The sequence below is a fragment of the Nipponia nippon genome, unplaced genomic scaffold (genome assembly GCF_047370975.1).
Source record: "Nipponia nippon isolate SJK-2023a ecotype South Korea unplaced genomic scaffold, ASM4737097v1 scaffold_1, whole genome shotgun sequence".
In the NCBI taxonomy this organism is placed as follows: Eukaryota; Metazoa; Chordata; class Aves; order Pelecaniformes; family Threskiornithidae; genus Nipponia; species Nipponia nippon.
The window spans coordinates 55,226,905-55,252,924 of NW_028262290.1; the positions used below are offsets into that span (position 1 = coordinate 55,226,905).

Genomic DNA, 26,020 nt, shown 5'->3' on the forward strand with positions numbered 1-26,020 from the left:
GTTTCAGGCCAGCACTGTTTGGATCCGGATGCGTACATGTTAGATGTTTACCGCGCAAATCCTCAGGCAGAATGGGTGATAAAACCAAAAGCAAGCTGAAGCAGAAGGCTGCGGTGTACTGGACAAAAGCCAAACGGACAACAGTGATGCCTGTCATTTTAAGAAGGTCTTGGCAGAGACAAAACAAAATGGTAGCTACAGGATATCATTCCTTCCTACTGTACTGTCCAACTGATGTTCACCATCTACTGCTTTTGGTATAAGCATTATCGCTCCAGCTTCTGGACGATCTGAAAATATCACATCAGTTCTGCTTTCATGTGGATTGCAATTGTGCTGGTTGGCTCAGGAGTTAAGGAGGACGGACCAAGGTACAGAGGCATGGAAAACAAATTGTCACATATGGAGTTGTCCGTTTCCTGACCTGGTGTTAGAACACGAATTTTTGGAAAGGAAAGAATCCAGTGGCATCCATGGATGTATGGAACACTACCGGCCACAGCGTAACACAGAAGCATCACAGAGACATTCAAGAAGAGAAGGTATCTGTCAAGCGTGGAAGAGAGGAGCTCAACCTGCAGCAGTGCCAAGACGTAGCTGTGTGACAAAATCAAACCTTTCTGCTGAAAGTAAACCTGTATAGTGTGCATTACTGCAATATTTATGTCTCTCAGTCACTCCTCATGAGTACCTGACGCTGGGGTAGGGAGGGAGGCAGGAGGAAGAACTACTGTATAGACAGCTATATTGCTTTATGTATGTACCACTGTATATACTACTACCAGTCTTCCAAAATTGTCTGTCTGGATCACATTACTGTGTGTAATTGTAGCGCCACAAACCATTTTCTCCTTCCTTCCCCTGTCACACCCACAAGCTTTGGGAGACACATGCTAGGTGAGAAGGGGCACATTCCCCTCGCTCCATCTTTTACTTGATACTCTCAGATTTAAGTCTGTGTAATGCCATAATATTTGTCTTAATGGTGCCACTTACAGCCATCACCTTTTTGTTAAACATTATAGTTTCTTAATTTGTAACCTAATTCTTTTTCTTTTATTTTAGCTTTAATATGTAAGCAACTTTTATACTATTCAGCTGCATTGAAAAGAGAGATCTTTGTCTGGATTTTGTATAATACAGCACAGAAAAGAAAAAAAAAACTTCCAATGAGCAGAGGGATTTAATACTCTTATTTAACATTTACACATTAGGGCCTCAAAACCATAACCAAACTAGGGCCAGTTGTGCTGGGGGTTGCACATAGCAAATTGCAGCTCCTTTTACAGGCGGCATGCAGTCTATGAAAACACACAGGCTGACAAGGGAACAGTGGGTTGCAACTGCATTAGGAATGCAGAGGGTTTTGTTCCTGACCTGGACACACAGATGAGGCAGAAGCTGGTGCTCTGTTTGCCAGGTAGCCATGTAAAAGCCTTCTGAACCACATCCTCCAGGTGAACATAAAGTACACTGTCCTGCAGAGAAATGTGTAACTTGTGATGCTCTGCTGAAGCTGTGTGATGAAGATTCTCACATTCTAGAAACCCTACTTCTGGTTCAAAGTTAATCGTGTTCTCCAGGACTTAGCTTTCATTGCTAGTGTCCAGTAAAAGAAATCAACACTGAATCAGTAATTTTACCAGCAACAATAATGTCTACAGAGGGCAGATCCCATCTGTCTATCTTACCTTCTTGAGATAAAAAATTTAGTGACGTTATTCTTTCATTTTCTTTAAAACAGTGACATTTTTAACTTTCCAATTTTTTTTTTTTCTTAACACTAACGGATGCACAGTTGCAGCCAGGTTAAGACCAGGACAGTTGTATTATAAAATACGCTGCTTATTTTGACAACTATTTATTTTAAGTATACGAGAGATAGTAGATCTGTGGTTTGTTCATAGGACTAAGCATAAACATTTTGTCAAGTGCTTTGCTCCTGATTCCCTTTAGTTCCCTCTGTGGCAATGGACAACTTTTTCTACTATGATGCCCTTTTATTTTAGCTGTAAAACAGGCCTAGTACTTTCCTTATAAAGGTAACGTGAAAATTAGTTGAGTTAAATTCTGCTCTTGGATGCAGCCAAACAATTCCCTGAGCAGAACAGGAGTTATAAACATCCATCGAGGAAGTACAAACTCAGCAAAGGGATTTTACGTGCAAAGTGCTTTGAATACAAAGATCATCGTATAAATGCTAAGCATCATTGCATTTATAGTCAATGAAAGAGCTTTTATGACTATACAGAAAGCCTAAACATTAACTAAAGAATTTGAAATGTTGTAGCAAATGAGATAACTTTCTACAGTACTTTCAGACAAATGCATTGACCTCCTCTGTCTTGCCCGCTCCCGTCACACTGCGTTCTCAATGGCCGTGCATGGGAAAGTACAGAGCACCTACGTGCTCACACTGTAACTTGCGCAGCATGTTCTGGACCCTGAAGTGAGGACTTCATCAAAATTACTTCTGAAATAGATCTCGCTGTATTCTGTGCAGGATAGAAGGGGTTTTGGGAAGACTTCCACCTCTTACGACTTTGCAACTTCGGAAAGCCAAATCTGATGTAATGAAATCCATCCTGTGAACACTTGTTCAATACTAAAATTGCCTATAACTTTATAAGACATGCGTATTAGCGGATGAACTAGATTCTATGTACAGTGCCCAGACTACTACAGCATGGCCAAACACAATGTCAAAATTCTTTTTTGATACAAATGGACCTAATGACCCATGGGTACTGTGGTTAATACTGTTACACATTAAGTTGTTTTGCGTTATTGTGGTACACTAACTTGATTTAATATGCAGCAAACTGAACAATCTCTATGACATTTTTGAATATGAGGTCTCAACTTTAGGCCTTATATTTCAAAGGTGCAGGCACCTGGAATTTTGTTCCTCCTAATAGCGGTTGAAGTCAAAAGCAAGTTATGATAGGATTGTCACCTAACAAAAAGTAACATGTGTGGAAAGCTATTAATAAGAAAGTGGTAGCAAGCAGGGAGAAACTTAATCAGCAAAGTCCAAAGATGCCTCAAGCATTTATGTACTCCACGGTTCTACAAAGACAGCATTTTGCAGAGAGAGAGAGATAGAGAGAGAGAGAGAGAGAGAGAGAAAGTATTGTAAGTAGGTATTGGAAACAGACTGGAATGCTCTAACCTGTTTATGCATCTAATGTCATTACAATGTGTGCGTGTGTGCAAATGTGTCTGTGTCTATGTATAATATTAACTACCTCACTCTGCATTTTCTGGGAAAAATATTTTGGCTTAGAGATTTAATATTCCAAAACTTTCTATTATTAATTTCACCTCTCCACTAGTCTTTTGCATTAATAAAATGTTTCTCCTTCTAAGGGGCAAGATTTGGAAATTACCAAAAAATATATATGAAAAGACATATTTCAGGATATGGATGAAATTTTATCCAAACCATGTTGACTCAATGTGAATCTTATGAGATCAGATCTTGCGGTTAATAGATAACAAATACAAACATACTGTGTTTCAGTTTTTATTTTTCAATGGCTTTCCATTAATGTGTGTCTTCTCTGGAAAATAATACGATGCCACTAATCAAAGCGAAATGTTTGTATGTACGTTTCCCTTACAACCCTCATTATGTTATGTGTTTTGTTGAAATAAGCCCACATGTAAGTGTATTTGTACAACAGAATGTGTCCATTGTATTGTATCCATGTCAAAAATAAAACCAATACCAACAAAGAAAGCTCTTCAAATCTAAACACGTGATTTTCGGACAGAAGCAGGTGACAGAAATTGCAAAAAGCAGTGGTGAATCTGTCTTAAAAGCAACTCTGTTGTTATGGCACCTCGACAGCTAGCTACACAGAGGACCACATTCTGCCATCCTTGCTCAAGTGGAGCAGTTCTTTGCTCCAGGAGCTCTTCTCCCGGACTACCTCGATGCAAGGTACAAAATGACAGTGCTTGGAATTCTGCCTCATTGAAATCAATGACAAACTGCTTTGGGGTTTCATTTCAGCCAGTATTTTTTAAACTAGTATGAAACACACAGAGCAAAACTGACTTGAGAACGAATTGCAAAAATGCATAGTAAAAGCCAAACAAAAATACTACCAGTTCAAAGAGAAAAAAGTAGATAGAAGTGACTTGTAAAGAACTATGTTTATTATAGATACATCTTCAAGTACAAGACATGGTTGTCACTGCTCAATGATCCAGCCAGCTGATGAATAGATGTCCTTACTTGAGTCAGATCAAGTGCATGCCCCCCAAACCTGGCTCAAGCGCAACTACTGAAAGCCTCATTACAGAAGCAAAGGAAGACACAGTAGGAAAAGGTAGAGAACTGTTGACTGGCCGATGAATTAGGAATCGCAGAGCACCAAAGGTTCTTCCCTGTGTCCTGTAAGAAATACTGTTTTCCCAAGAAAGATGCATTAGTTCTCATTGCCAAAATAGAGTTGTTCCCAAGCCAGACCCAAATCATTTCTTCACGAACACAACATTTCATATGCATCTCTGTGCTGTGGAGTTGCTGCTTGTCCTGCAGCTGATTACATGGAAGCATAAACAGGAACATAATCCTTCTAGACAATGTGGCTATAATGGGGGTTGGAAGCACTGGATATTAAGGCAAAAGGAAAAGAGATTGAAGATACCATATAAAGTATAAATACCAAAATTCTATTCATTAGACTCTGAATCCAAGACCTTCAAAATTATGCCTTTAGTCTCCTGCTCCCTCTGCTGGACTCTATCCACTTGTACTTTTCACTCAGCCTTCAGGCTCTTTTTCTTCTAACTGAAATGTATAGAAGACTGAACTACATGAAATAATGCACAATTTATTGTAGTTTTATTACATGGTCCAAAATTATTACCTTTTTATAAAATGACCAAGAAACAATAAAATGAAATACTGTCAAGTAATCAAAAGAAAACATACTGTAAACACTGATTAATAAAAATTCCCAAAAGAAAAATACCCAATTAATGCCACTAACATTGTAGTAGAGGTATTTGTTGTTTAAACCGTTTAGTTAAAATGCAGACATAGAGCTTCTGACTAAAAAACAATAAATGACCTGAGTTGGAAAACAATCAGAAAATCAAAGAGATGAAGGCTCTCACCAATTCTTCTTTTCATTATGAAATGAGAATGAAAAATAACAGATCAACAAAAAACCCTCTCTCAGTCCAGATAGGCTTTGCTGCAGTTCAGTGCTCAGCCCCAGGGCAGGAATGAGGAAAGACTCCACGCAGGTCAAAAGCTCTGCTGAAGTCAAACAATTCTGCCTGTTGGCCCTTGGTCAACATGAGGTTCCTCAAACAGCCATGGAATGAGCTCTTGCTTGTGAGGCAGTTTTGCTTCACATCAGCTGAAAAACAAAAGTGAAATATGTAGAATCTAGTTCCAGTGAATTGAAACAATACAAAGATCCGGGTTATTATTCAACTGCTTCCCCTCCGTCCCAAATGAGAGATTAAACCACCACCTGAGAAGCACCAAGTTCCATTTAGGTTTGTATGATCTGGAACATCCCACCATGGACAGTCACTGCTGCCTTCAAGCGTAAGTCATGCACTGGGATAACTTGTGCAGAGTTTGCAGAAATGATTTGTCCCAGTGGAAAAGAGAGGGGAAAAGAGAGGAGAAAGCCTCTCTACATAGGTGTCTTCCAAGTTAAAACTGAAACTGGGAGAATGCGAAGCAACATCTGAGCTCTACACAGTCATGGACTCCATTGGCAAACCAAAACATGATGTTGGTAGAGTCAAACTCTGTTTTTCCATACCACCTGTGAAACAATTCATTCCACTTCTGCAGTATTCAACTAAACTGAAGAATTTCTCTCTTCTCTATGAACCCTAATCTTTTCAGATGGAGCACTGAAAGAACAATCAGTATCACATTACCTTATTTAAAAAAAAAAAAAAAAAAAAAGTTTCACAAGATGCTGGTAAGGCCACACTCCGGTATTCAAGGAAGACCAAATATTAATAAAGATCTGGTTAATTAGGATTAATTCATTTTTCATAAAACACCAAAACCTTGTCCAACAGAAGGCTTTGTAACATTGCAAGCTATTATCCCTAAAGCTTTCCAAATATTTAAAAGCTGAGTTTGCCCTTCAGACCTCTTCACTCTGTTTTCACACAAATGGAATATCTGAATTGATAAACTGTAACAGCTGTTTTGGAGACAAACATATATGGGCATTTTATGCTATGTTTAAAAGAATAAGATATTCAAAACCATACGAAGCCTACTCACTCTCAGTACTGATGTGTTCATTAAAAAGCATGCATGCGAAAAGGCCAAACTCATGATGTTCAAAATTCAATCCTCTTAATGAATACATTGTCTTGGCTCAAATTATCAACTAATGAGCTGCACAACTTAATTGAAAAGTAATTCAATTATATATATTTTTGTGTTACTATCTTTTTTATTACCATCGTAGTATGATTGACAGGGAATTTGCACAGAACAGGGGAAATATATGTTCATCTGCAGCAGCTTGACTTCTGCCTGCACAGCCCCTGACACAAAACATTAGCAAAAATAAAGCAGAGTACTACAGAAACGTTACTTATATGATTGTAAAGGAGAGCCTTAATATGAATTTGACTGCAAGAGAACCATACCTCAACATACACAGGCAGAGACGTTGTAAAATCTGAGAGAGACTGTGAAAGACAAACCATGTGGAGGAAATCCTTCTCAGAAACTAAGGAGCAGGTTTGGTAGGAAAGTGATATGAGTTCAGTTGATCTCTACCAACACACTCAACAGCTAAATGCAGTCCTCCACAAAGACAGTATACACAAATATTAATATGCTGTGATTTCAGCAACAATGTGGAAAATGGTAACTGATTTATAACTCAATCATGAACTTCATTAATCAAAAAGAGAGAAAGAGAGAACAAGGGAGGGAGGGAGGGGTCACATGTATTAAGAGTCATTCTTATGAGAGAGAGTGAGAGCAGGAGGGAGAGAAGGGAAGAGAAATATTATTGTACCTACCAGGATAGCCTCCAACATAAATGGGATTGTTTGTATCTGCAGATGTTGACTGGATGTAGGGATTATCAGTTTGAACCAAATTCCCATCAATTATCAGCGAAATGCGATGTTTGCTTTTGTTTGCTTGAAGCTTGTGCCATTTTCCATCACATAAACTGTTTGTGCCTCTTGGTTCATAGGTAGCTGTTATTCTGCCAGCTCCATTGTTGACATGGAATAAAACCTGTACAAACAGCCAGATGCCAATAAAGTAAGAATACATTAACTAATTTGCCTAGATAAAAGCACAATCATGCAGAGACTTCCATTTTAATAAATGTTTGGTAATTATGCAAAGCTAATGTTTACTTTGACGGATAGAGTGTGTCCTTATTGAAGTATCTGTAAAATCTAAAAGACTTAGATCTATCCATGCAATGGTCCATTGGGTTAGCTTAGTATACTTCACTTAAGATTTCAATGTTTCTTATAAATACAAATCAAGTCATTTTCTCACAGAAGCTGAGACTTCAGATCTGAAAGAAGATCCACTGTATTTAACTGAAGAGAAAGACAATGGACTGAAAGCACTTGTCCTTGCCAGTACATGTATTGATTTATTTAATGTATTTATTTTTTAAAGCAGTAGACATTTCCTCAACTTTGTGGTGAGGATTAACATGCAAATATTAACTGAGAAAGTATGTCCCACAGAAACAGTAATATTTAACACTGTCTCTAGCTAGGAAGTTTTGAATAAAAAATGAGCTATTTCTGAGAAAAGGAAATACTTAAGAGCAATCGTGTATCCATTTTTTATGCAGGAGATGAGTGGAGAACTATGTATTGATTGTTAAAAGGTTTATGGCACATAATGGCCAGTAGAAGTAGAGAGTGAGTTAATTGCTCATGAATATTGAAGAGATTACAAAACATAGTGCTTTGTACATGCAATAATATGTTTATCAAGGACAAGTGTAGCTCTATGGCCGAAAAAGTATTAAGCTACAAGAAAGGTATATATTTGGTCTTACACACAAGGTATGTATTACAGGAGGTCACAGTGGCTGCAGACTAACATAAATTACACTAATTAAAAGGCAAAAAAGTTCCAGTGGCTTCTGCTAATCTCACATTTTTATCAGATGATGATGATTAGAAACCTTGAGACTGAATGTCTGTCCCATACTAGTTCTGTGGGGATTTGGTTCAGACATTTTGCCTCCATCACATTTCACTGGTGTCTATTTAGTGCTACCCAACAGTTCTAGCCTCCCAGTTTTAAGCAAGCTTTGTGAAACGAGTGTGCCAGAACAGGGCAGCCTACCTTGCCATTTACAATCTCCAGTCCAACGGCATCAACCTTAGCACTGCTGACCCCGAGGAGAATGCCATGCACTGCTGTCGTACGAAACTCCAGTGTGATGTTCACATCAGACCGGACTTTGTAACCTTCTCTGACTGAAAAGAAGTTATAAGCTTCTAACAGAAGACTTGTAACCCACAGTACAAAGTAGAATACATACATTGTCATTAAAAGGCCTAAGCAGCTTGTTAATTACCCTGCTGGGATACGACCTTGCGGAACCTCGGAAAGTTTTCCAAAGTCATAATTCACATTTTATAATGGAAAAGATAAATTCCCAAATAAGTTTTCTTTCATTTAGATTTAATACATTCCTTCTCATTTGTAAGAAACAGTAAAGAGCACAAATGTAATCCTTCACATTACTTCACAAGTCCCCTACATCTTTTGTCTCCATACCCTTTAACAGACCTTAACTTAACATCACGAACATGGATATTCTTAGCTGAAGAAAGAGGTAGTTCATTTCTTTCCCAGTACTATAATTATTAGCTCTTTCATTTGTGGAAGACAGCCCTTTGCAGAAATGGCCACTTTTGGATGTATGGAGTAAAGAGACTCAGTTAGAAATACATATGCAGGGTATGCACTCTTTGTGTAAGGAGTCAATTAATTACAGACAGTTCCAGCAAGACCTAATAAGAGTACATTTTCATTAACATTAATTCAGTAAGGTACCACTTTTGTTTAACGACACTTACCAAGAGCAGCAAAGCCGCTCCCATCAAAGAAAGTACCATCCTGCACTGTTACATAGCATTTATTCACAGCAAAGATGGAGACAGGGCTCTCGTTGTCCAGTTGTTTGCTATTAATTGTCATGCTACCAATGCAGGCAGGAATGCTGTGAGTCACCTAAGCATATTGAAATATAAGAGTTCACATGCAATACAAACTGCTGCAATGCTCTCTTAGTGATTCATCTGATGTTATTGTAAATAAAAAAATTCTCTGAACAAAACACAGCAGGATCTAAAATATTTATGTAATGACATTTCTATTATTACATATACTTGTATGAGGCTACAAATGTACTTAATATCTTAGAGTCAAAATAAATATTGTTTAGAAACAATATATAGTCTCTATAACATATAGAAAGAATTGTATTTGCTTGAATGTGAGCAGGGATATGCCCAACAGTTGAAGACATTCGAAACATGCTTCAGCAAATTACCAAGTAAATCAAGATCCTGTATGACATTCTGCAAGTATAGATCACCAGCGTTCTATCCAGCAAAAAGGTTCATTAGAATTTCTCACTATTATTATTTTCAGAAATTGCAGATTTAAAGTATTAAAATATTTGTTAGCCCCATTATCCAATTAAAAAAGCATGGGTGAAGAAAGTATGCCCAGGAACTGAGAAAGATTATCATCACCAGAATCCTCCCTGAGATAATGGGCTGCACAAGGAGGAAGGTGACAAAAACCTACCCTCTAAAAGCATATATATATATGAAGTACGTTTTAATCTCAGACAGCTAAACTCAGCCTTTCAGAGATATTTAAGGCACCTAATTCCTATTTGAATGCGATAGGACTGAGGTGCCAAGATGTCTGAAATTCTAGGTCATATTTTTATCTTATACTATGCAACACAGGAATTGATCTTCTTTATCCATTTTTAACAGAGAGATTGATAGAAGAAAAAAATCTATTAAGGGCTATTACTAAAACACAAGGATACAAGCTCTAGCTAGAGTTGCTAAGCCATAGAAAGCTGGAAAGATTTATCTGGTAAAGGGTCATTACTTTCTTTGCTGTTTCTTTCCCTAAGTAATTCTTTTTTGCCCCTGTCAGAGACAGGATACTGAATTAGATGGGTTTGATGCAGTATACTCATTCTAGTATTGCAAAATGTCAGAGATGCCCCACCACCCCAAACCTTCTTACATTCCCAAGGTTCTTCGGCACGTAGTCTAAGGGCAGTCCTCCTACGTAGAGCTTCCCCTCCACATCCAAAGTGCTACCATCTCCCAGAGCACTGACTGCTACTGTTTCCTGTCCGTCCACAGTGATTATACCTTTTCTTTTAACGTATTCCGTCTTTATCTGGAAAAAATGAGAGCATGCAGACACCAATCAGTAAACTGAATCAGTTACCTAGTCATCATTTGCCATCGAAGAAAGCAAGACAATTTTTTAGTGGTCTAAAGCAATCTAATTGGTTTGACATACTGTACTGAGGCATCCTCTTGAAACTCATTGTGAGGCTGAGGCCATTTCAGAATGCAACTGAGCAGCTAAACTGCTTCCTTGCCTCCCCGAGGGCTCACAGTGATTGCATATTGTCCTGTACAAGTTTTTCAGTGTCTTAACAATCATTATTTAAAACCACTAATTTATTGCCTTAGGATATGACTACATCACTGAGTTTGAAGATGGGAGTACTGTGCTGGTCTTCTGCAATTATTGTGCTGCCCACCAACTGAGCCATCTTAGCTCTCTGAAGTGCACACTCCTACGCTGTAATTTTATGATGGGCAGTGCAGAATTTGCTATGACCAAAAAGCTTTCCAGTTCTGTCCATCTTGTTTATTCATGCCCCTATGCCTTCCTTGCGCTAAAGCAACTACTTACATGCAGATGAGGGAATTTATTTGAAGTCAAGTAGCCATTTATTCTTCCCTGGTTACTTTTAGCCCCACTCAGAATCCTAACCAGGTTCAACATGAGGTTTCATGAACATTTGGGCTAGTAAGGGGACAAAGTGGTACAGTAGCAGGGTGATATGAGCAGATAGCAGAGAATGGAAAGAAGTGCTTCTTTTGGCAGCAATGCATATTAGCTTAAATTGATTGTAGAGCTACTGCAATAATCACCCCCAGCTGTGAAGTGCTGTGACTCAGCCTTAATCTCCAAAAAAAGGTTCAAGCTCATTTTTTTATGTCCTGGGTAGTAAAGGTAGGTCAGCTCTCATATGGAATCTGTTCATATCTTAAAAAGTAGATATAGGAGTATGAGTTTTACATGAGTTTATTTAATTTTAAACATGCAGCTGTAAATCCTGGAGTGTTCTTCCTTTCAAGGTAGGCAGCAGAGCTTAACTCTGATATCTCTCTCTGACAGAAGTTCACATTTGCTTTCTTTATGTTAGCTTTTGCTGGTTTTTCTTCTGCTGATTATATATGAAAAAAACAAACAAAGCAAAAAACAACAAACACTCTGATAATTCCCAAGGTACCTAGCAGAGGTGGCAGCTTTGTGTCATCGATCACTTTGTCTCACAGAAGCCACTTCCTGGAGTTAAGGCTTCACATATGGACAAGGGAAGGGAAGCTTAGCAGGACAAATATTGCCATCCTCACCTGCCTTATGGAAAAGTAACGTGGTCAGAGTTGCTTTTAAAACTCATGCAGACATCACAGTCATTTCTCACCAAGAAAGCCAGAGCCAGCAGCAGGTGGGTTGCTCAGAGGAACTGGCCAATATAGGCTGACACAGAGTCTTGCCCTGAATGCTCTGTGACACCTGAAAGCTGTAGCCATAATTTCTCCTCAAACTCTCCTTATGCCAAGTCCTTCCCACCCAGCCACCTTTCATTCCAAATGTCTACCTTTCTCATGCTGTATCAACCAAGGAAAGGAAAGCAATTGCTTCCCTATTAGCACTAGCTGCTATGACATACTCAGGTATTAAGTGATAAGTGGGAGAAACTCTGCACCCACAAATCTCTTTCACCTGTCACACACTCAGTTGCAGGTCTTTGGTGACATAATCCATTGAAAGCTCTCTGTGGAAAAAGTCAGAGTTTCTAGACCTCTCTGTTGGGTTCTTCTCTGGTAAAGATGACCATTATTACAGAGTTGGTGAACTATTTTATTTCTAAATAATCTGAGATACTTGAGAGTCGTTGGATGCTGGAATTGATTCATAATTAATGAGAATTTAAAAAGGAAATAATTATACTCAAACACAAGTTATCAGAATGGTTTCATGATTGGGTTAAAACCTGTCTGCCTTTGCAACACAGAAAGCATACAGGAAAGGCAGGGAAAAACCATCCCAGTAACTCCACGGAAAAGAAAATGGAGTACAAGATTGGTGACTACCTACCGTATGCCATTTTCCATCACTGATAGCAGCAGGGTGAAAAGCTACTGCTTTTCCTTTGCCTAGATCAAATGAGAAATAGAGCTGTCCCCCATGAAGCTGTAGGGCTGCATAATCAACCTGGTTCTGGTGAGCCATGTAGTAAATCAGGCCACTGGAGGCAAAGGTTCTGAGATTCAACTGGACGGAAAGTCTAGACAATAAAAATACAGTATTACTGAAAGATATTTCTTCTGCATTGATAAAAAGCTTTTCTGGAGGCAGAGAACATCCTCAACCAATTTATTATTATGAAAGGAAATTTATTATTACAAAGGCCAGAAGAGTAGAATTTGCATTGATTCTAAGAAAGCATGACCTATAATGTATTCCATAATAGAAATCAGTGTTGTACCTGTCAGAGACAGAAAAAGTGCTTGTCACAGAGTGAGCTGGGCTTTAAGAGGTACAGGCTCAGCTGTTTGTGACTGCAGGCTTGCCTGTTGCCCCAAGAAAGGAACAAATTCCAGGATAATGTGATGTCATCCGTTACTATCAGCCAGGCTTGCTGGGATATAATGGGCAGACTGAGAACAGAGGGAGGCTTAAAATGTAGAGGAGCTGATTGAGCCATTTATTATGGAGACGCTAGGTTCAGACTACACAGCATCAATCCTCTGCAATGTCCTTATGTTCAATAGTTACAACAGAACGGCTAGAAGCAAAAAAGGCTCTTTTCTCAATGCCTGCAGAGGCTTCCTGAGTTGAAAGCAGCATACACAAGTGGCTTGCAGGCTGTGTTTTGGGAACCTTGTTGGGAGCCTCTCTAACAAATAAGAGTGGCAGAGAGGCTATCACACATTAAGACTCAGCAGAATGATTCTTCTCAGTAGTCTTAGCTTCTTCAGTGACCTGGGGAGTGAAGCAGACATGGAAGGTGCAATTGCAAAAAATCCAGAGGAGAGGGCGAGATGTTAACTGCGTCAGTCAAAGGAGAAGGGACCAGCTGAGCTCTGTATGTGGAAGACAGAAATCAAAATACTTACAGAAAGTACAGTGGGGCTCTTAAGTCTGAGGGGAAAAAAGTGCAGAACTCCAACCATGAGTTAAACTCATGACCACAAACCTGGGAAAGACACATTCATTACATTGTGGTGGTCATGATACCTCTTCCATGAGGAGCCCACAGAAACCTGGAGCGAGGGCCATGTTCAAAGCTGGTAATGCAGTGATCATTCATTAAACTCATCATCGCACTTCTTGTAGCTCAATACAAGATAACACACTGTGTGCATGTGTGATTCAAGATATACTCACTTCTTCCTGACAGTAGACTGATTGAAGAGCAGTGTCAAGTGGCTGCCTTTGGCAAGTCCAAACTGATGGGCACCTTGAACATGATCAGGTAGCTCATCTTTTGCACAAACTACCTGTTAATGAAAGGACTTTATTAAGGAGAATAGTATCAGGTGCTGACCAGCAAGTGCTGAATAGCCATATGCCTATGCAGAACTTTGTAAGGAGCAAAACTGAGCAACATGATAACCACAAAGTATACAGCAACATCAATTAGCTAAACTCCCAATCATTCTGAGCTATCTTTAGGCTCAGAAAGAACTAGTTCTAATGATTAAGTTATGTCTCATGGACAGCACTAGTCTTTTCTACTGAGAAATATTTGTAGTTTGAGAAGTATTCATTCACCTTTTCTCTTAATTGATAGCCCTTTTGATAACAAATGCTGGAAGACAAAGTACAATTTCAGTGTGAAAATCTTATGGACTTGGTAGAAATATTTTCCCATTTAGTGAGAATGCACATTTTTGTTATGATTTGGGAGATGGAGAGCTGAGTAACAGAGTATGAGCCAAAGCCATACTTTAGCTCTAAGAAGGACAGCTTATTTCTTTTTATAGCCACAGTTGTATGAAATGTATAAAATCCTGCTTTCTGTTGCCACAGAAAAATTATTTCAGGATGCTTTGGAAACACTTCATTATAAAGATGTGCAGCTGCAGAAGGAGAGAAGTAATGCTGCCTTCTCTCTTGGGAACCAGGACTGTGTGAGAGGAAACAGGTGCTATGCAAGCTGCATTCAGACATTGTGTGTCTCTGGAATGGTTTGTGCCTCCTCTTTGACACAGAGCAAAGACTGCATGTGTGTGACCAGGAAAATGTGAATGCTGAATTGCACAGCTAATGCAAATCTTAGCACAGAGCCACTTTGGCAGGAACACACTAAAGATAACAGTTACTGTCAAGTCCTTCTGCTGGGGGATTATCACTCCACTTTTTCTTTTCTTTTTTAGTGTTGCTGCCTGAACAATGATAAACCTAACTACATTTCCCCTACAAAAGGCCAACAGGCTGCTACAAAGGTTTATATCACAGTTTTTATATAAGAAATAATAATTTCAAATCCACATTCATTGAAGCTTTCCATACCACAGATGAAGCAAATATACATAGTCCATATTTTGAAAATTCACAAAGCTAAAATGCATCTTGCTGTTGAACACCTCCCTAGAAGAGGCAAGAGAGCTTTGCTGTAATACATACTTTTTTTGTATCTGTAAGAGGCCTCAGAGGAACTGGTAAAGCCTGAAGTTCAGGTTGAATCTCAATGTCTTCTGGCTGTATGGCTGGTTTAGGCTTCTCTGACAAAAAGCAGCTGTCCATATCCACATGTTCATACTTCATGGAAGTGGTGAAATACAAAAGCCTGTGTTTCAAAAAACCTACATTTTAAGAGGTGAAATCCCAAATCCCTACATTTCCCAAGAACAAGGAGAGTATTTTACAAGGTCTTTCACTAGTAACAGGAGAAAGGGAAAGAGGTGGCATGCTGGGACAAAAAGATTGAGAAGTGGCAAATAATCTGTCCATAGAACAATATTAATAGACAATATTCTTGGAAAATTGTTCTGTCTGTGAATGCAGATGAAACTATAGTAGAGAAAGTTGCATTTTGTGCAGCGTCTCTATACACATTAAAGATGTTTTTTATGCTATATGGAAATGTAGCTGGTAATATCCACTTTCTGCCTGTTATAACACCCAGATCATCGGTATCATGCTTGTCTTATGTTAAAAACCAGGCAAATGGACAATGTCATGAAAGAGATTACAAACTACAATTAAAAATTACTATACAGAGTTTTCCAAAACAGGGCAGCTACCCCTCTGACTTACTCCTTGTTAAAAATAAGATTGCTGATACAGCCATGAAACGAGCCAGCCATTTTTAGCCCTAAGATGCCCTCTCCTGCTGGAATGCCACCAGCGTAGAAGTTGGAAATATTCATGGAGCTCATTTCTGCTGATGAACCAAGCCTCAGTTCTGCAGGGTTACTTTCATCCACTTGTACAGTTATGATCCTGAAAAAGATAAAGTAGGGAAAACATTCAACAAGGGCCTTAGACATTCATTTTCTAATGAAAATCATTCCTTTCAGCCTCAGAAATGTCCTGTTCTAAGAAATAAAGATTCCATCACTCTGATAACCCTTTCAGTGTCTTAAAACTAGAAGACCTTCTTCTTTAGATAATGTTTAACATGTAGAGTTTTGCCAAATATCTTTCTAAACTATTTCGATAGGTATCTTTCCAAATTATTTTGATAGCTGTATTTTTTTCTAATACTATTTAGTGCTTTACTCAAGTGGCCCAAGCTGTCTAGAGATTTTGAGAGCTTTTAAGTACAACTTCATCAGTGGCTGTATGCTGTATACAATTACCATGTAAATCAGAACACCTCCATTAACAGTAGAAAAACACAGCCATGATTATTCCACCTAATGAGCTAGCAAAGGCAGTTCCTCAGAAAACGCAGTGAACTGACAACAGCATACAGTAATTAAACCGGTAGTACTGTTTGCAGCCCCATGTACCTCTTATTCCAGATTAAGATGACAGAGTGTTCTTGTCCATCACTGTATGTTCCATTAGCAGACCGAAGAATTACTTTTCTAGTACTTGCTCTATCTCCACCATTAACATGCACCGCGAGATGACCATCAATCAGCATGATGGAAAAGAAGGGCTGTGGATTTAATCAGAAGATTAATTTTTAACTATAACTCAATTTCCTGTCGCTCATTCAGTGTTTAAATAGAACATACTTTGATAAAATTTACCTCCAACTTTGTTGTAAACAAACTTTTAAACAAAACTCAAAGACTAGTAGGCATGTATTGGTACCTCTCAGAGTGCAAAGCCTTCTAACAGAAAACATGAAAGCTGGAAATTTCTCTGGTCATGATAAAAATTCAGGTTAAAATGCAGGAGTTTTTTTATACCACCACCACCCTACTCCTCCCCTTAGAGGAAGGAAATAAGAAGGGGCAGGTATTCCTACTAAGACTTTGTCCTTAGATTCCAGGAGCTCCAAAACAGTCCACCAGATACAAGATAGCTGTTCATCCCAAATCCTTCAGCAACTACTTCTGACTAAAACAGAAGTAGAAAGCAATACTCTGGGTGCATTTCATGTGCAGTTTTCCTCCTTGTTGCGAAAGCGTTCTAGGTCCTAGGAACCACAATAGGTCTCTGCTAACTGATCCTTTACCTGCCCTCTCCTACAATGACTATCCTCTGTTTCCCACCTAGCCTCTGTGTTTGGACCTTTATAAGCCGAATAATTTTTTCTTTCTCATTCTTTGAAAGTTACAGTCATAAAAACATGACTTGATATTAGAAAACAAAAATGGCAAAACCAAAACATCTTTGTTTCCAGTACTTGCCAAATGTGCTTGTCTACGTCGTCGCTTTTCCAGTCCCCTGCTGAGTCCAGCAAGGATGATGCCACTGCTGTTCTTTGTAGCAAAAGTTGCCATCAGTTCTGATTCTGGGCTTAAGGACTTAGGTATCAACTCAATATATCCATTGTTCAAGATGTTCACACTACGAATAGGCTATTTTATGAGAAAGAGAAATAATTACTGACTTTGTCCCTACACAGTGCCTAGTAAGAAAAAAAATTTTTTTTTCAAGTATAGATTAGATTATTTTAGATCTTTTATTTCAGCTCACTATATTCTTTCACAAACATTACTATTCATTGTTCAACAACAATAAAGATTAGGTCACAAAACCTAAAAGTCTCTTACCTCCAATACACAGCCTTTTCTTACTCCATATGAATTTCCAAGCAAGTCAAAGGTTGAACGGGATATTTCCAGATTCTTGATGCATCCCACATACATTCTACTATTAAGACCTTTCCTGAAACACAGAACAAGGCTTTTTTACCAAGTAGTAGTATTTGGAATCTCCTGGGAGAAAAGATTAAGTTCTTTAAAATAGATCTCTTTTTCTTATTGAAAAGAATGCAGTCAGGCCAGCGTAAGTGAAAACAGGGGTAATTTGGGGTTTACTCTTAGCATATATCAATTTTGATCTTAAAAAGAGTCAGATAACATTGTCCCCAAATGGTAACATACAAGTGTGTAGTGCTGTGTTGCCAGGCCAGGTCATTTTCCAAAACTTTAAGATGAATCTTCAGCTGAAATGTAATGGCTTTTGTGTGAGAGGGTAACTGTAGCTCTCTACTACCTAGCAATTCTTTTTCATTTCTTACGCCTGGATGATGCCTAATTTGGTTCCGGGTTTAAGTCAGAGAAATCTAAGGCTGTCCTGCCATAATCCCTTACAGGCTGCTATGCCAGCTAAGATTAACAAGTCTGCACTTCTCCAATAACTGTGCAGAGACCAATATTGTCCTGGAATTTACCTTATTGTCAAGAGCATGTAGAGAGTTTAATTAGGTTTTCTTTTGCCATGTTTATCCTTTCAAAGTGAAGCCACTAGAAGAAATGTGACTTTACAAGTTCAGCAGGGATGTGCAATACAAAAAGGAAAAACTAGAGACATGCTATAAGATATATATTTGTAATGTTTTTTGTTGATCTGTTCACAGTTGTTTCTCCTCTGTTCCAAGTTTCAAAACTGAATTACAAGAATTCTTTTCTGAAGTAGAACTTTCATCCTGAAGCACAGTTCTGCCCCTAAATGCCAGCTGGAAAACACAAGGTTCACACAGGTAGAGATCAAAGGAGTATTGTTCCAGGTAGCAGTGCTGAATGCTTGCCGCAGTTTGACACAAAGAGAGGGCGGCTGCCGTGGCAGCTGCTGTCGTGGAAATCACCCATGGATGGGAAAAACAGAAGACTGTCTCTGATCTGTGTCAGACCTACCAGTGAAAAGCACCATATTAGAGTTTGAAGGCAAAGGACAGATAATTCTGTGGTATACATGGCCATAAAACAACATTTCAGACTTCACTAATTTTCACTAATTTCAGTGGAGATAGCAGAGTTTGTTAAAGTGTTTCCCTCTACTTACAAGAGTCTCAGCAAGGGAAAAGCGAGAGGACACTTTACCTCACAGTCCTTGATCTTGGCAGCCCTCCAATGAAGATTGGGTCCTTATCAGAGCGATTCAGGTCTGAGGCAACCCCAGGAGATACTCCTTGCTTGGTTTCTTTATAATTAAGATTATATGCATCCATGACTGCCAAAATTCCTGCAAAGAAAAGAGAGTAAAGATCTGGAGAAGGACACGAACACACATTTTTCCATTTTGGCAATCTTGTCTCTAATAAAGGAAAACGTATTCATTGACTCAAACATGTATGGACAATCTTCTTTATAGAATGACTGATTTATTGTACTTCCAGCTATTCTGTTAATCTCATTCATTCTTCTCTGACAAAACCAAATCTCGGGAAGTCTACAGGAAAATATATACATGTTACAGCTATTAACACGTATTATTTGTAATGCATTACTTCCCAAACTTAGGCCTCAAATACTGTTGTACTAGGTACTATTAAAACGCAGAATAGAAACCGTGGTCCCTGATACACAGACTTGGATAAAGATCTTTCACTCTTTAAAGACTATTGATATGTTTTTGTCTGGCAGCTTCTGCACTACCTGCTCTTTCTAAGATGTGCCAAACCAAGCACAAGATTTACACTGCTGTCCTTCTAAAAGCAAAGTAATATAGGTGTGGCTGCTAAAGAAACTGCATTGGAAGTGACCAAATTTGGTTGCAGTGATGTTTCCTGTGGCCGTCTTAGATATCTGTATTTGTAAAATGTGCAGACGCCTGTTTTTTTCAGTCTGTAGCCTACCTTGTTTTTTGTTCCGACTGAATGAAATTTTATACCATGTTCCATTGTTGTAACGATTTTCTGTTGTAAGAGTAAGAGGTCCTGAACCTAGATCAACAGTCAGTCTCACTTTGCCATCAACAAGCTCAAGGGACAAGAAATCTCTCTGGGAGGAAAAAAAAAAGAAACAACAAAAGAAAACAAAACCAAACAAAAAACAGGTTAAATTCCAAAAAGATGTATCCTTGGCAGGTTTGGGCTACTGTGTGAAAAAGATTTGGTAAGTCTTGTACCTAGACTATTCTTTAGGCCCAAGGCACTTATCTTTGCTACGTTTAGGAAAATGAAATTACATGTACCTCACAAGGACGTCATTTTGTTTTGTTGTTATTCTTACTTAAATGCATCATCAGGCTTGATTACTCAGCAGAGGCAGGTTTAAATAACAAATGTCACATTTGCTTTTTTTTGGATGAAGTCGAGAGTAATTTGAATTGACTGTTAGCATAATGATCAAACACTACAACGTTCTTTCTGCACATAGCAAAGAGCTTCTTCACACAGTAAAAAAGACTTTCTGAATTGTATTAGAAGTGCCCCACACTGTAAAACTCAAGTCAGATATCATTGTGCAATGTATTCAGACAATGAATACATAACAAAGCAAATGAATAATGCAGTGACTCTGAAACAATCTGTACCTAAACAAAGCTTTGTCCTTCTTCAGGAAAAGAAAACCACCAGCTAAGTATGCGGCAAACTGCACGACATGATAATGAAGGTCTGGAGATGGCTCTAGGTTATATTGCTGTTGCAGGGAGTTTTATTTAATTTATTTCAGTTTACTGAATTCCCATCTTATGGATTTAATTCACTATGTCTATTCAATATTATATTGTCCTTCTGCAAGCTCAGTTCCAAAAGATTTTGCATTCTGCAAAGGTTCCTCCAATTGAATAAAACTAGATTGCTATCCCTACTGTTTCTTTTTCTTGCCTTTAGTTAAATAATCATTAATTTTAGTCTGGAATTGAAATAAATTATGGAGAATTCTTTTCATTGGTTAATTTTGCCCTTAGTATATGTGAATATTTGCTCTAAAGAGTTATCTCTAGGGTTCCTGTCTTTACTCATTTGGCTTATCAATCACAGGTGACAATCTATACTAAGATAATAACTTGTTTTAATATACATAAGCTGAAAAATAACAAAGAAGCAAGCAAAAAACCATCAAATGATCTAAACATGGGTTTTGACAGCTTAAGATTCTGATCCATTTTCTTACAGTGCCATTTGAAGCAAGATACAGAAGAAGCCCATTAGGTGAAAATGTACTGAAAAATATTATTATCTGAGTCACTGTTGAGCGGAGTGCCTTCTCCACAACTGAGTATCCACTGCCATCAAAATGAAATGAAGTGTCCTCATCCTGTGGGCTACAGAAGTAGAAAACAGAGTTAAAAATGTTAACTGAAGATTTGTGTTTTTCCAGTAATTTTTATATAAAATATAAGAAAAGTTAGATCAGTTGGTGCAGCCCCCAGGCAGTATGATTAGAAAGTGTCGAAAGAGACTTGAATCTTGATGTTATAAATAACTGAAGGATTCCAGCCAAAGGCCACTTTCATTATAGAATCTCACAACACATGATTTAGCCATGGGGAAGAATGTATACAAGATAAAAAATGTTCTTCCCTGATGTATGAGAAATACCTAACAATTTCTTAAGGAAAAAAATAGTTGTTACAACATACACCTTCTTACTTAAAACATGTCATCCATTTATCAAAATGCTTTGCATAATTGCACTTACAATAGATGTTCCATTAGCCCCTTTCCCTGCAATATAATACTTGTAAAAAATCTCATACAATCAAGCAGCACCCTCTGCTGTTTGTACATGAAACATTCTGCAAAAGGGAATATGGTCAAGCACATTTCAATTCCTTAAAAATAGTACAGTCTGCAATCCTTTTTCACAATGATTACAAGAACGGTAGCAAGCTCAGTGGCTACAGTTTTGCTATGGATTTTTTTTTATAAGAGTGCTTTACACTGTTTCTTATCCTAGGAAAGAATAAATTTGTCTTGCTGGAAATTACTGGAAAGCAAACATTCCAAAATAGTTTGGTTCACTGGCAGTCCCTACTTTCAATGCACAAAATAGACCACAGCAATAGAACTCCTCTGAAAAACTGATTAATAATTGATAGAATTCCATACAATGAAATTATTTGCCACAACTGGCACATTCAGATTAGCGTCTTCAGAACTGTAAGTTAATGATCAATGAAACACTGCAATTTGTCCGAGTTCATTATTTTTAGCTAGCACAGAAATATATATTACAGATGTAAATTACTCTAAATCTGTTACAAAAAAGAGAGTGAGACAAAATACCTTCCAAAACAGCCATTGCACTTGCCCTCTCTTTCCATGTAGTTCCAAAGACCAATAGATTTGCCATTCAGGGATGCCTCTCCCATGCACCCTTTAAAATGGGTCACCTTAACAGCAGGTGATTTCTGTAAGACAAGAAATACTTCATTAATACAATTACTGTTAAGTACTTTGAAAATTATGCAGCCAAATTTTTGCTTGCCTTTCTTCCTTGAACTCTTTTTTGGGTATAAATTATAATAAAAGAACAACACGTTTCAGCATAACTATTAACAATTATATTTAAATCATAATAGATTAGTTTTGCAGCAAGTAAAAAAGTAAAATAACGATGTCCTTGACCTACTTACATGCCTCATGGCATGAATAACAATGGCAAGCTAAAAGAAGCCATGGAAGAAGGAAACGAAAAACAAATTCTTTGTGTAATGTTTATGCATCATGCAAGCACATACAGCCTGTCCTGGCTAACACTTTATGCAAACATTTCCAGGGAAAATTAACTTCAGGATACTAGAGCATCCTTATAGAATTTTTGCTTTATGTTCAGAGTACGAGGCATTTCTTGATGAAATTCATGCAATTATTTCTAAAAGTCAAAAGTATATCTCAAACATGATAAAAACATTTTACAGAAAGCTGATCTCAGAATTTAACCTTGATTTGCCCTCCAAGTCCTCCGATAAACATTAGGGTTGATTTGTTAACATCCAGTATGCTGGCTGTCCCCGGAGAGGATGCAGATTTAGACGAAGTTTTCTTATTGGAGTTCATTTCCTCTATGTTGAGTGTACCTGTTTTTCCAAACCTGCCAAGTACAAATACTAATAAATAGTTTTAGAAATCACCATGCTTAATCAACACATGCAATTGATTTCTCTTTTTAAGGACAAGAAAAAATCTTATCACTGGAAAACTCAGAAGATTATTTGTGTTATTCATGCCAAGTTCACTCAAGTAGCTGGACATTTCTACGATACAGCCATCTCAATTTTTTTTTTTTTTAAAGGAAATAATAATAATCATAATCAATTTTCCTATCCCACATTTATGCCATTCTCATTTTAATTACCTGGTTGCATGTATTCTATGCCATTTGTTGTTGTCAATTTGAAAATCAGGGTATTCCACTCTTGTTGATCCAGAGCCCAAATCCCAAAGAAGAGCTACCTTACCACGTCGCATCTCCACTGCAAGGAAGTCTGTCTGAAAAACAGCAGGGCTTATTCTAATACATGGCATCAAACATGTAGTTACCATTTTGTGTATTTTAACATGTAACACTGAGAAAGTTTTTCCAGATTCATGACCCTACATCCCATATTACAGGAGTTAACTTTTAGCAAAATCGGGCCCAGTAAATTTTTACTCATTTTTACTTTTAATGAAACAAAAACCTCAGCTTATATACAAGTAGGTGACTGTTTTCTTTATAGATATATAAAAACATGATGTACACGCATGTATACATTTATTAATATGCACTTCTGAGTGTATATGAACTGACCTACTAGTCTGTGAAAAAGTACTGTCACATGATAGCATGCCACAAGGAGCCTAATTTATTAGGATTACAGAGGGAAGGAAGAGGAGGCCCATGTGACAGCCATCATGCTCCTTCTCAAGTGGGTGGATGCACCATGCTCGTGAGGGCCAAAATCAAATACTTGCTCTATGATATCATGCAAATCACTTGATATACTCCAGCATGCTGTATGAAAGCACCACATAGAGTTTTACACTCCATGAGGTTAATGCACAGCATGGGAAAAGGAAGGGAGAGTTTCATGACATGGCCAAGAGGCAATGCTAAGGAATCAGGTCCTTTTATTCTTTACCTTTGAGGATCTCTCGGATTATCTAATGCACAAAAATATTTCCACCCCTAATGAACACATTTGTCTGCAAGGGGCCTCAGTTGGATACTTAATTTGAAGTCAAATAGGAAAAAAACATATATATGGTCATTTAAGAAACATTTGACTACCATCACCTTCAGTAAATGCATGCCAGAAACATACCTTTCCATTGCTACCCAGGTAGAAAAGGAGGTTATCTGGTTCAGCAGTCTTCACATTGAGTGTTAAGGTGTTGTAATTTGTAGATGAAATTTGGGGTTGGTAGGCACGAATGCAATCTCTGTCTGCTGATACTGCAACTTTAATCTGGGGGGAAAGGAGGAAATGGAATCTAAACAAGTCTCAGTGTACACAGCACATATTTCTGGAATATGTACTTAGCTTCTGACCAACAAATGCAAGTCATTTGCTAAGATACTTTCATGTAATCTAAGTATTGCTACTTGGGTTAGATCTTAGCAATGTTGTAGGTATCACTTCTCAAAGATTCAGAAATAGAGAAGAATGAAATCTGTCATAATTCACTCATTGAATTGGGAGATTTGAAGCCAGTAAATTAAACCATTCAAATACCTCATAAAATAACAATAAATCTTGGGTCAGAAGCCCATATATCAGTAAAAGCCACTGTAATAATATCAGAAAATAAAGATACAGAAATTAGAAAAAGTAAACATAATTTCTAGTCTATGATGTTTAGAGATTTTTTTTTTTTAAATTTAAAAGGCAGGCAGTCTGCAATAATTATGGTTATTTCAAAGTTTTACAACAGTTTACATGATTATTCAAAAAATACATTTGTGAATATATTACAAGTTAAACTTTCTTAAGATTAAGTAGAGAAATTCATATTTCTGTTGTCATACCACTAACTCCTTTGAACACTGTCTAGTATACTGATAGGACATCAATTCAAGCTAAATGCAGCCAAACTCCAAGGAGCTTGGTAGTATAAAAACAGAAAAGCCTTAACTTCATCAACTTCATTGAATAAGCCTATAACAACTAGATACCTGAAGGATGCACCTAAAGTGCATAAGCTTATGGACACAGACATTTAAAGTTTCTCTCCTCTAGTAAAAGTTTACAAAACAACAGAACAAACTATCAAAATTGGAAACAGGGATTTTGCTAATACTTCTTTTCACCCTGCCAGGAACCTCTGTGATTTATGACACTTCAGAAAATACTACACCCTCTTTTCTGCAGTGGATTCATTAAGCTTCAGTAGACTGTGAAAGAGAACTAATAACCATATAATTAAGGAGATTTGCAGAAAGGACTGAAAGCCTTTTATTTTTTAAAACAAAACCTCCCTAAACCTTACAATAACATATCCATACTAAAGCCAAAGGCATACCAAAAATTACTGAGTGCAAAGTAATTTTCATATTCCCCTCACAGTTTAATGAGGTCCATAGTACAGTTGAGTCACTTTTGTTGTCTTTAAGGGGGGTGCAAAGATTTAAAAACAAGTATATCGTTTGTCTTAAAGTAGTCTGAATGCCCGGCAGCTTCTTGCAAAGTACATATGGACATGGCAGGGCATAGATGGCAAATTTATTGATAGAATCAACACTCTTGTTAAAAATTTGTAATGATACTTCATGTTATATGGAGGCACCCCACATCAATCTCTAAAATAAGCTTAGAAATTAACATCTTGTCCTAAAAAGAATGGCAGCACCATCCCCTCACTTGTCTCTTTCTCACCAAAATATCCTTGTGATTGCTTTCTAACATAGTGTATTTCATTATTTTTATAGGAAACAAAAGGAAATAGTAAATAAATTACTGCCTTGCTGTTCTGACAAACTCACAAATGCGATAAGAAGCTTGAAGCTAAAACTACAAAACGTACCAACAGCCCTGCCAGTACTCTTTTAACAACAGTCAGTGCTCTTGGACTTCAGTGAGACTCTGTAACAACCAGGTATTTTGACAGTAAATTTTAGGCTCTTTATCTCAAAGAACTTCCCTGCTAAAAGTGAAAGTGAAGCCAGTTAAGTCTGGGATGATGGAACTTACAGATGCTGCCTGCTTGCGGGCCTGGCTGATGAGCTCTTTAATTTCAGACAGGTTTCTGTTCAGGTTCTCCTCTAGCATTTTCAAAGGCTTCAGCCTATCCAATAAAAGACTTGCTTGTGCTTCGACTTCTTTAACTTGTTTTTCAGCTGTGATTGCTGCCAAAACATAAATGAAATGTTGAGGCAGGCTGAAAGAGAAATATACTGTTCA

At 37.8% G+C, this 26,020-nt stretch overlaps 2 protein-coding genes across 8 annotated transcripts in view; one reads left to right on the forward strand and one right to left on the reverse strand.

Annotated features, from left to right (window-relative positions):
* ARHGAP28 (Rho GTPase activating protein 28) overlaps nt 1–3,736 on the forward strand; it is a 77,275-nt gene extending 73,539 nt beyond the window's left edge. Inside the window, exon 15 of the mRNA XM_009470718.2 lies at nt 8–3,736. Within this exon, the coding sequence (XP_009468993.1) occupies nt 8–99 (92 nt within the window). The 3' untranslated portion in view covers nt 100–3,736. The remainder of the gene's footprint in view (nt 1–7) is intronic.
* Nucleotides 3,737–4,142: 406 nt separating this feature from the next.
* LAMA1 (laminin subunit alpha 1) overlaps nt 4,143–26,020 on the reverse strand; it is a 107,612-nt gene continuing 85,734 nt past the window's right edge. For 3 of the 7 annotated variants that reach the window (XM_087756163.1, XM_087756155.1, XM_087756173.1), the window contains 20 exons: nt 25,811–25,965; nt 23,945–24,088; nt 22,996–23,129; nt 22,581–22,731; nt 21,924–22,048; nt 20,809–20,959; nt 19,545–19,689; nt 18,790–18,931; nt 17,518–17,632; nt 17,152–17,322; nt 16,300–16,451; nt 15,602–15,787; nt 14,969–15,131; nt 13,727–13,839; nt 12,434–12,623; nt 10,271–10,429; nt 9,076–9,229; nt 8,336–8,469; nt 7,030–7,252; nt 4,143–5,378 (listed from right to left, as the gene is read on the reverse strand). In XM_087756163.1, coding sequence (XP_087612289.1) covers nt 5,218–5,378; nt 7,030–7,252; nt 8,336–8,469; nt 9,076–9,229; nt 10,271–10,429; nt 12,434–12,623; nt 13,727–13,839; nt 14,969–15,131; nt 15,602–15,787; nt 16,300–16,451; nt 17,152–17,322; nt 17,518–17,632; nt 18,790–18,931; nt 19,545–19,689; nt 20,809–20,959; nt 21,924–22,048; nt 22,581–22,731; nt 22,996–23,129; nt 23,945–24,088; nt 25,811–25,965 — 3,068 coding nt within the window. In that variant the 3' untranslated portion in view covers nt 4,143–5,217. Of the gene's footprint in view, nt 5,379–7,029; nt 7,253–8,335; nt 8,470–9,075; nt 9,230–10,270; nt 10,430–12,433; nt 12,624–12,855; nt 13,423–13,726; nt 13,840–14,968; nt 15,132–15,601; nt 15,788–16,299; nt 16,452–17,147; nt 17,323–17,517; nt 17,633–18,166; nt 18,600–18,789; nt 18,932–19,544; nt 19,690–20,808; nt 20,960–21,923; nt 22,049–22,580; nt 22,732–22,995; nt 23,130–23,944; nt 24,089–25,810; nt 25,966–26,020 lie in introns of those variants that run through there. The other 4 variants (XM_087756203.1, XM_087756192.1, XM_087756183.1 and 1 more) reach the window with 3 other exon arrangements.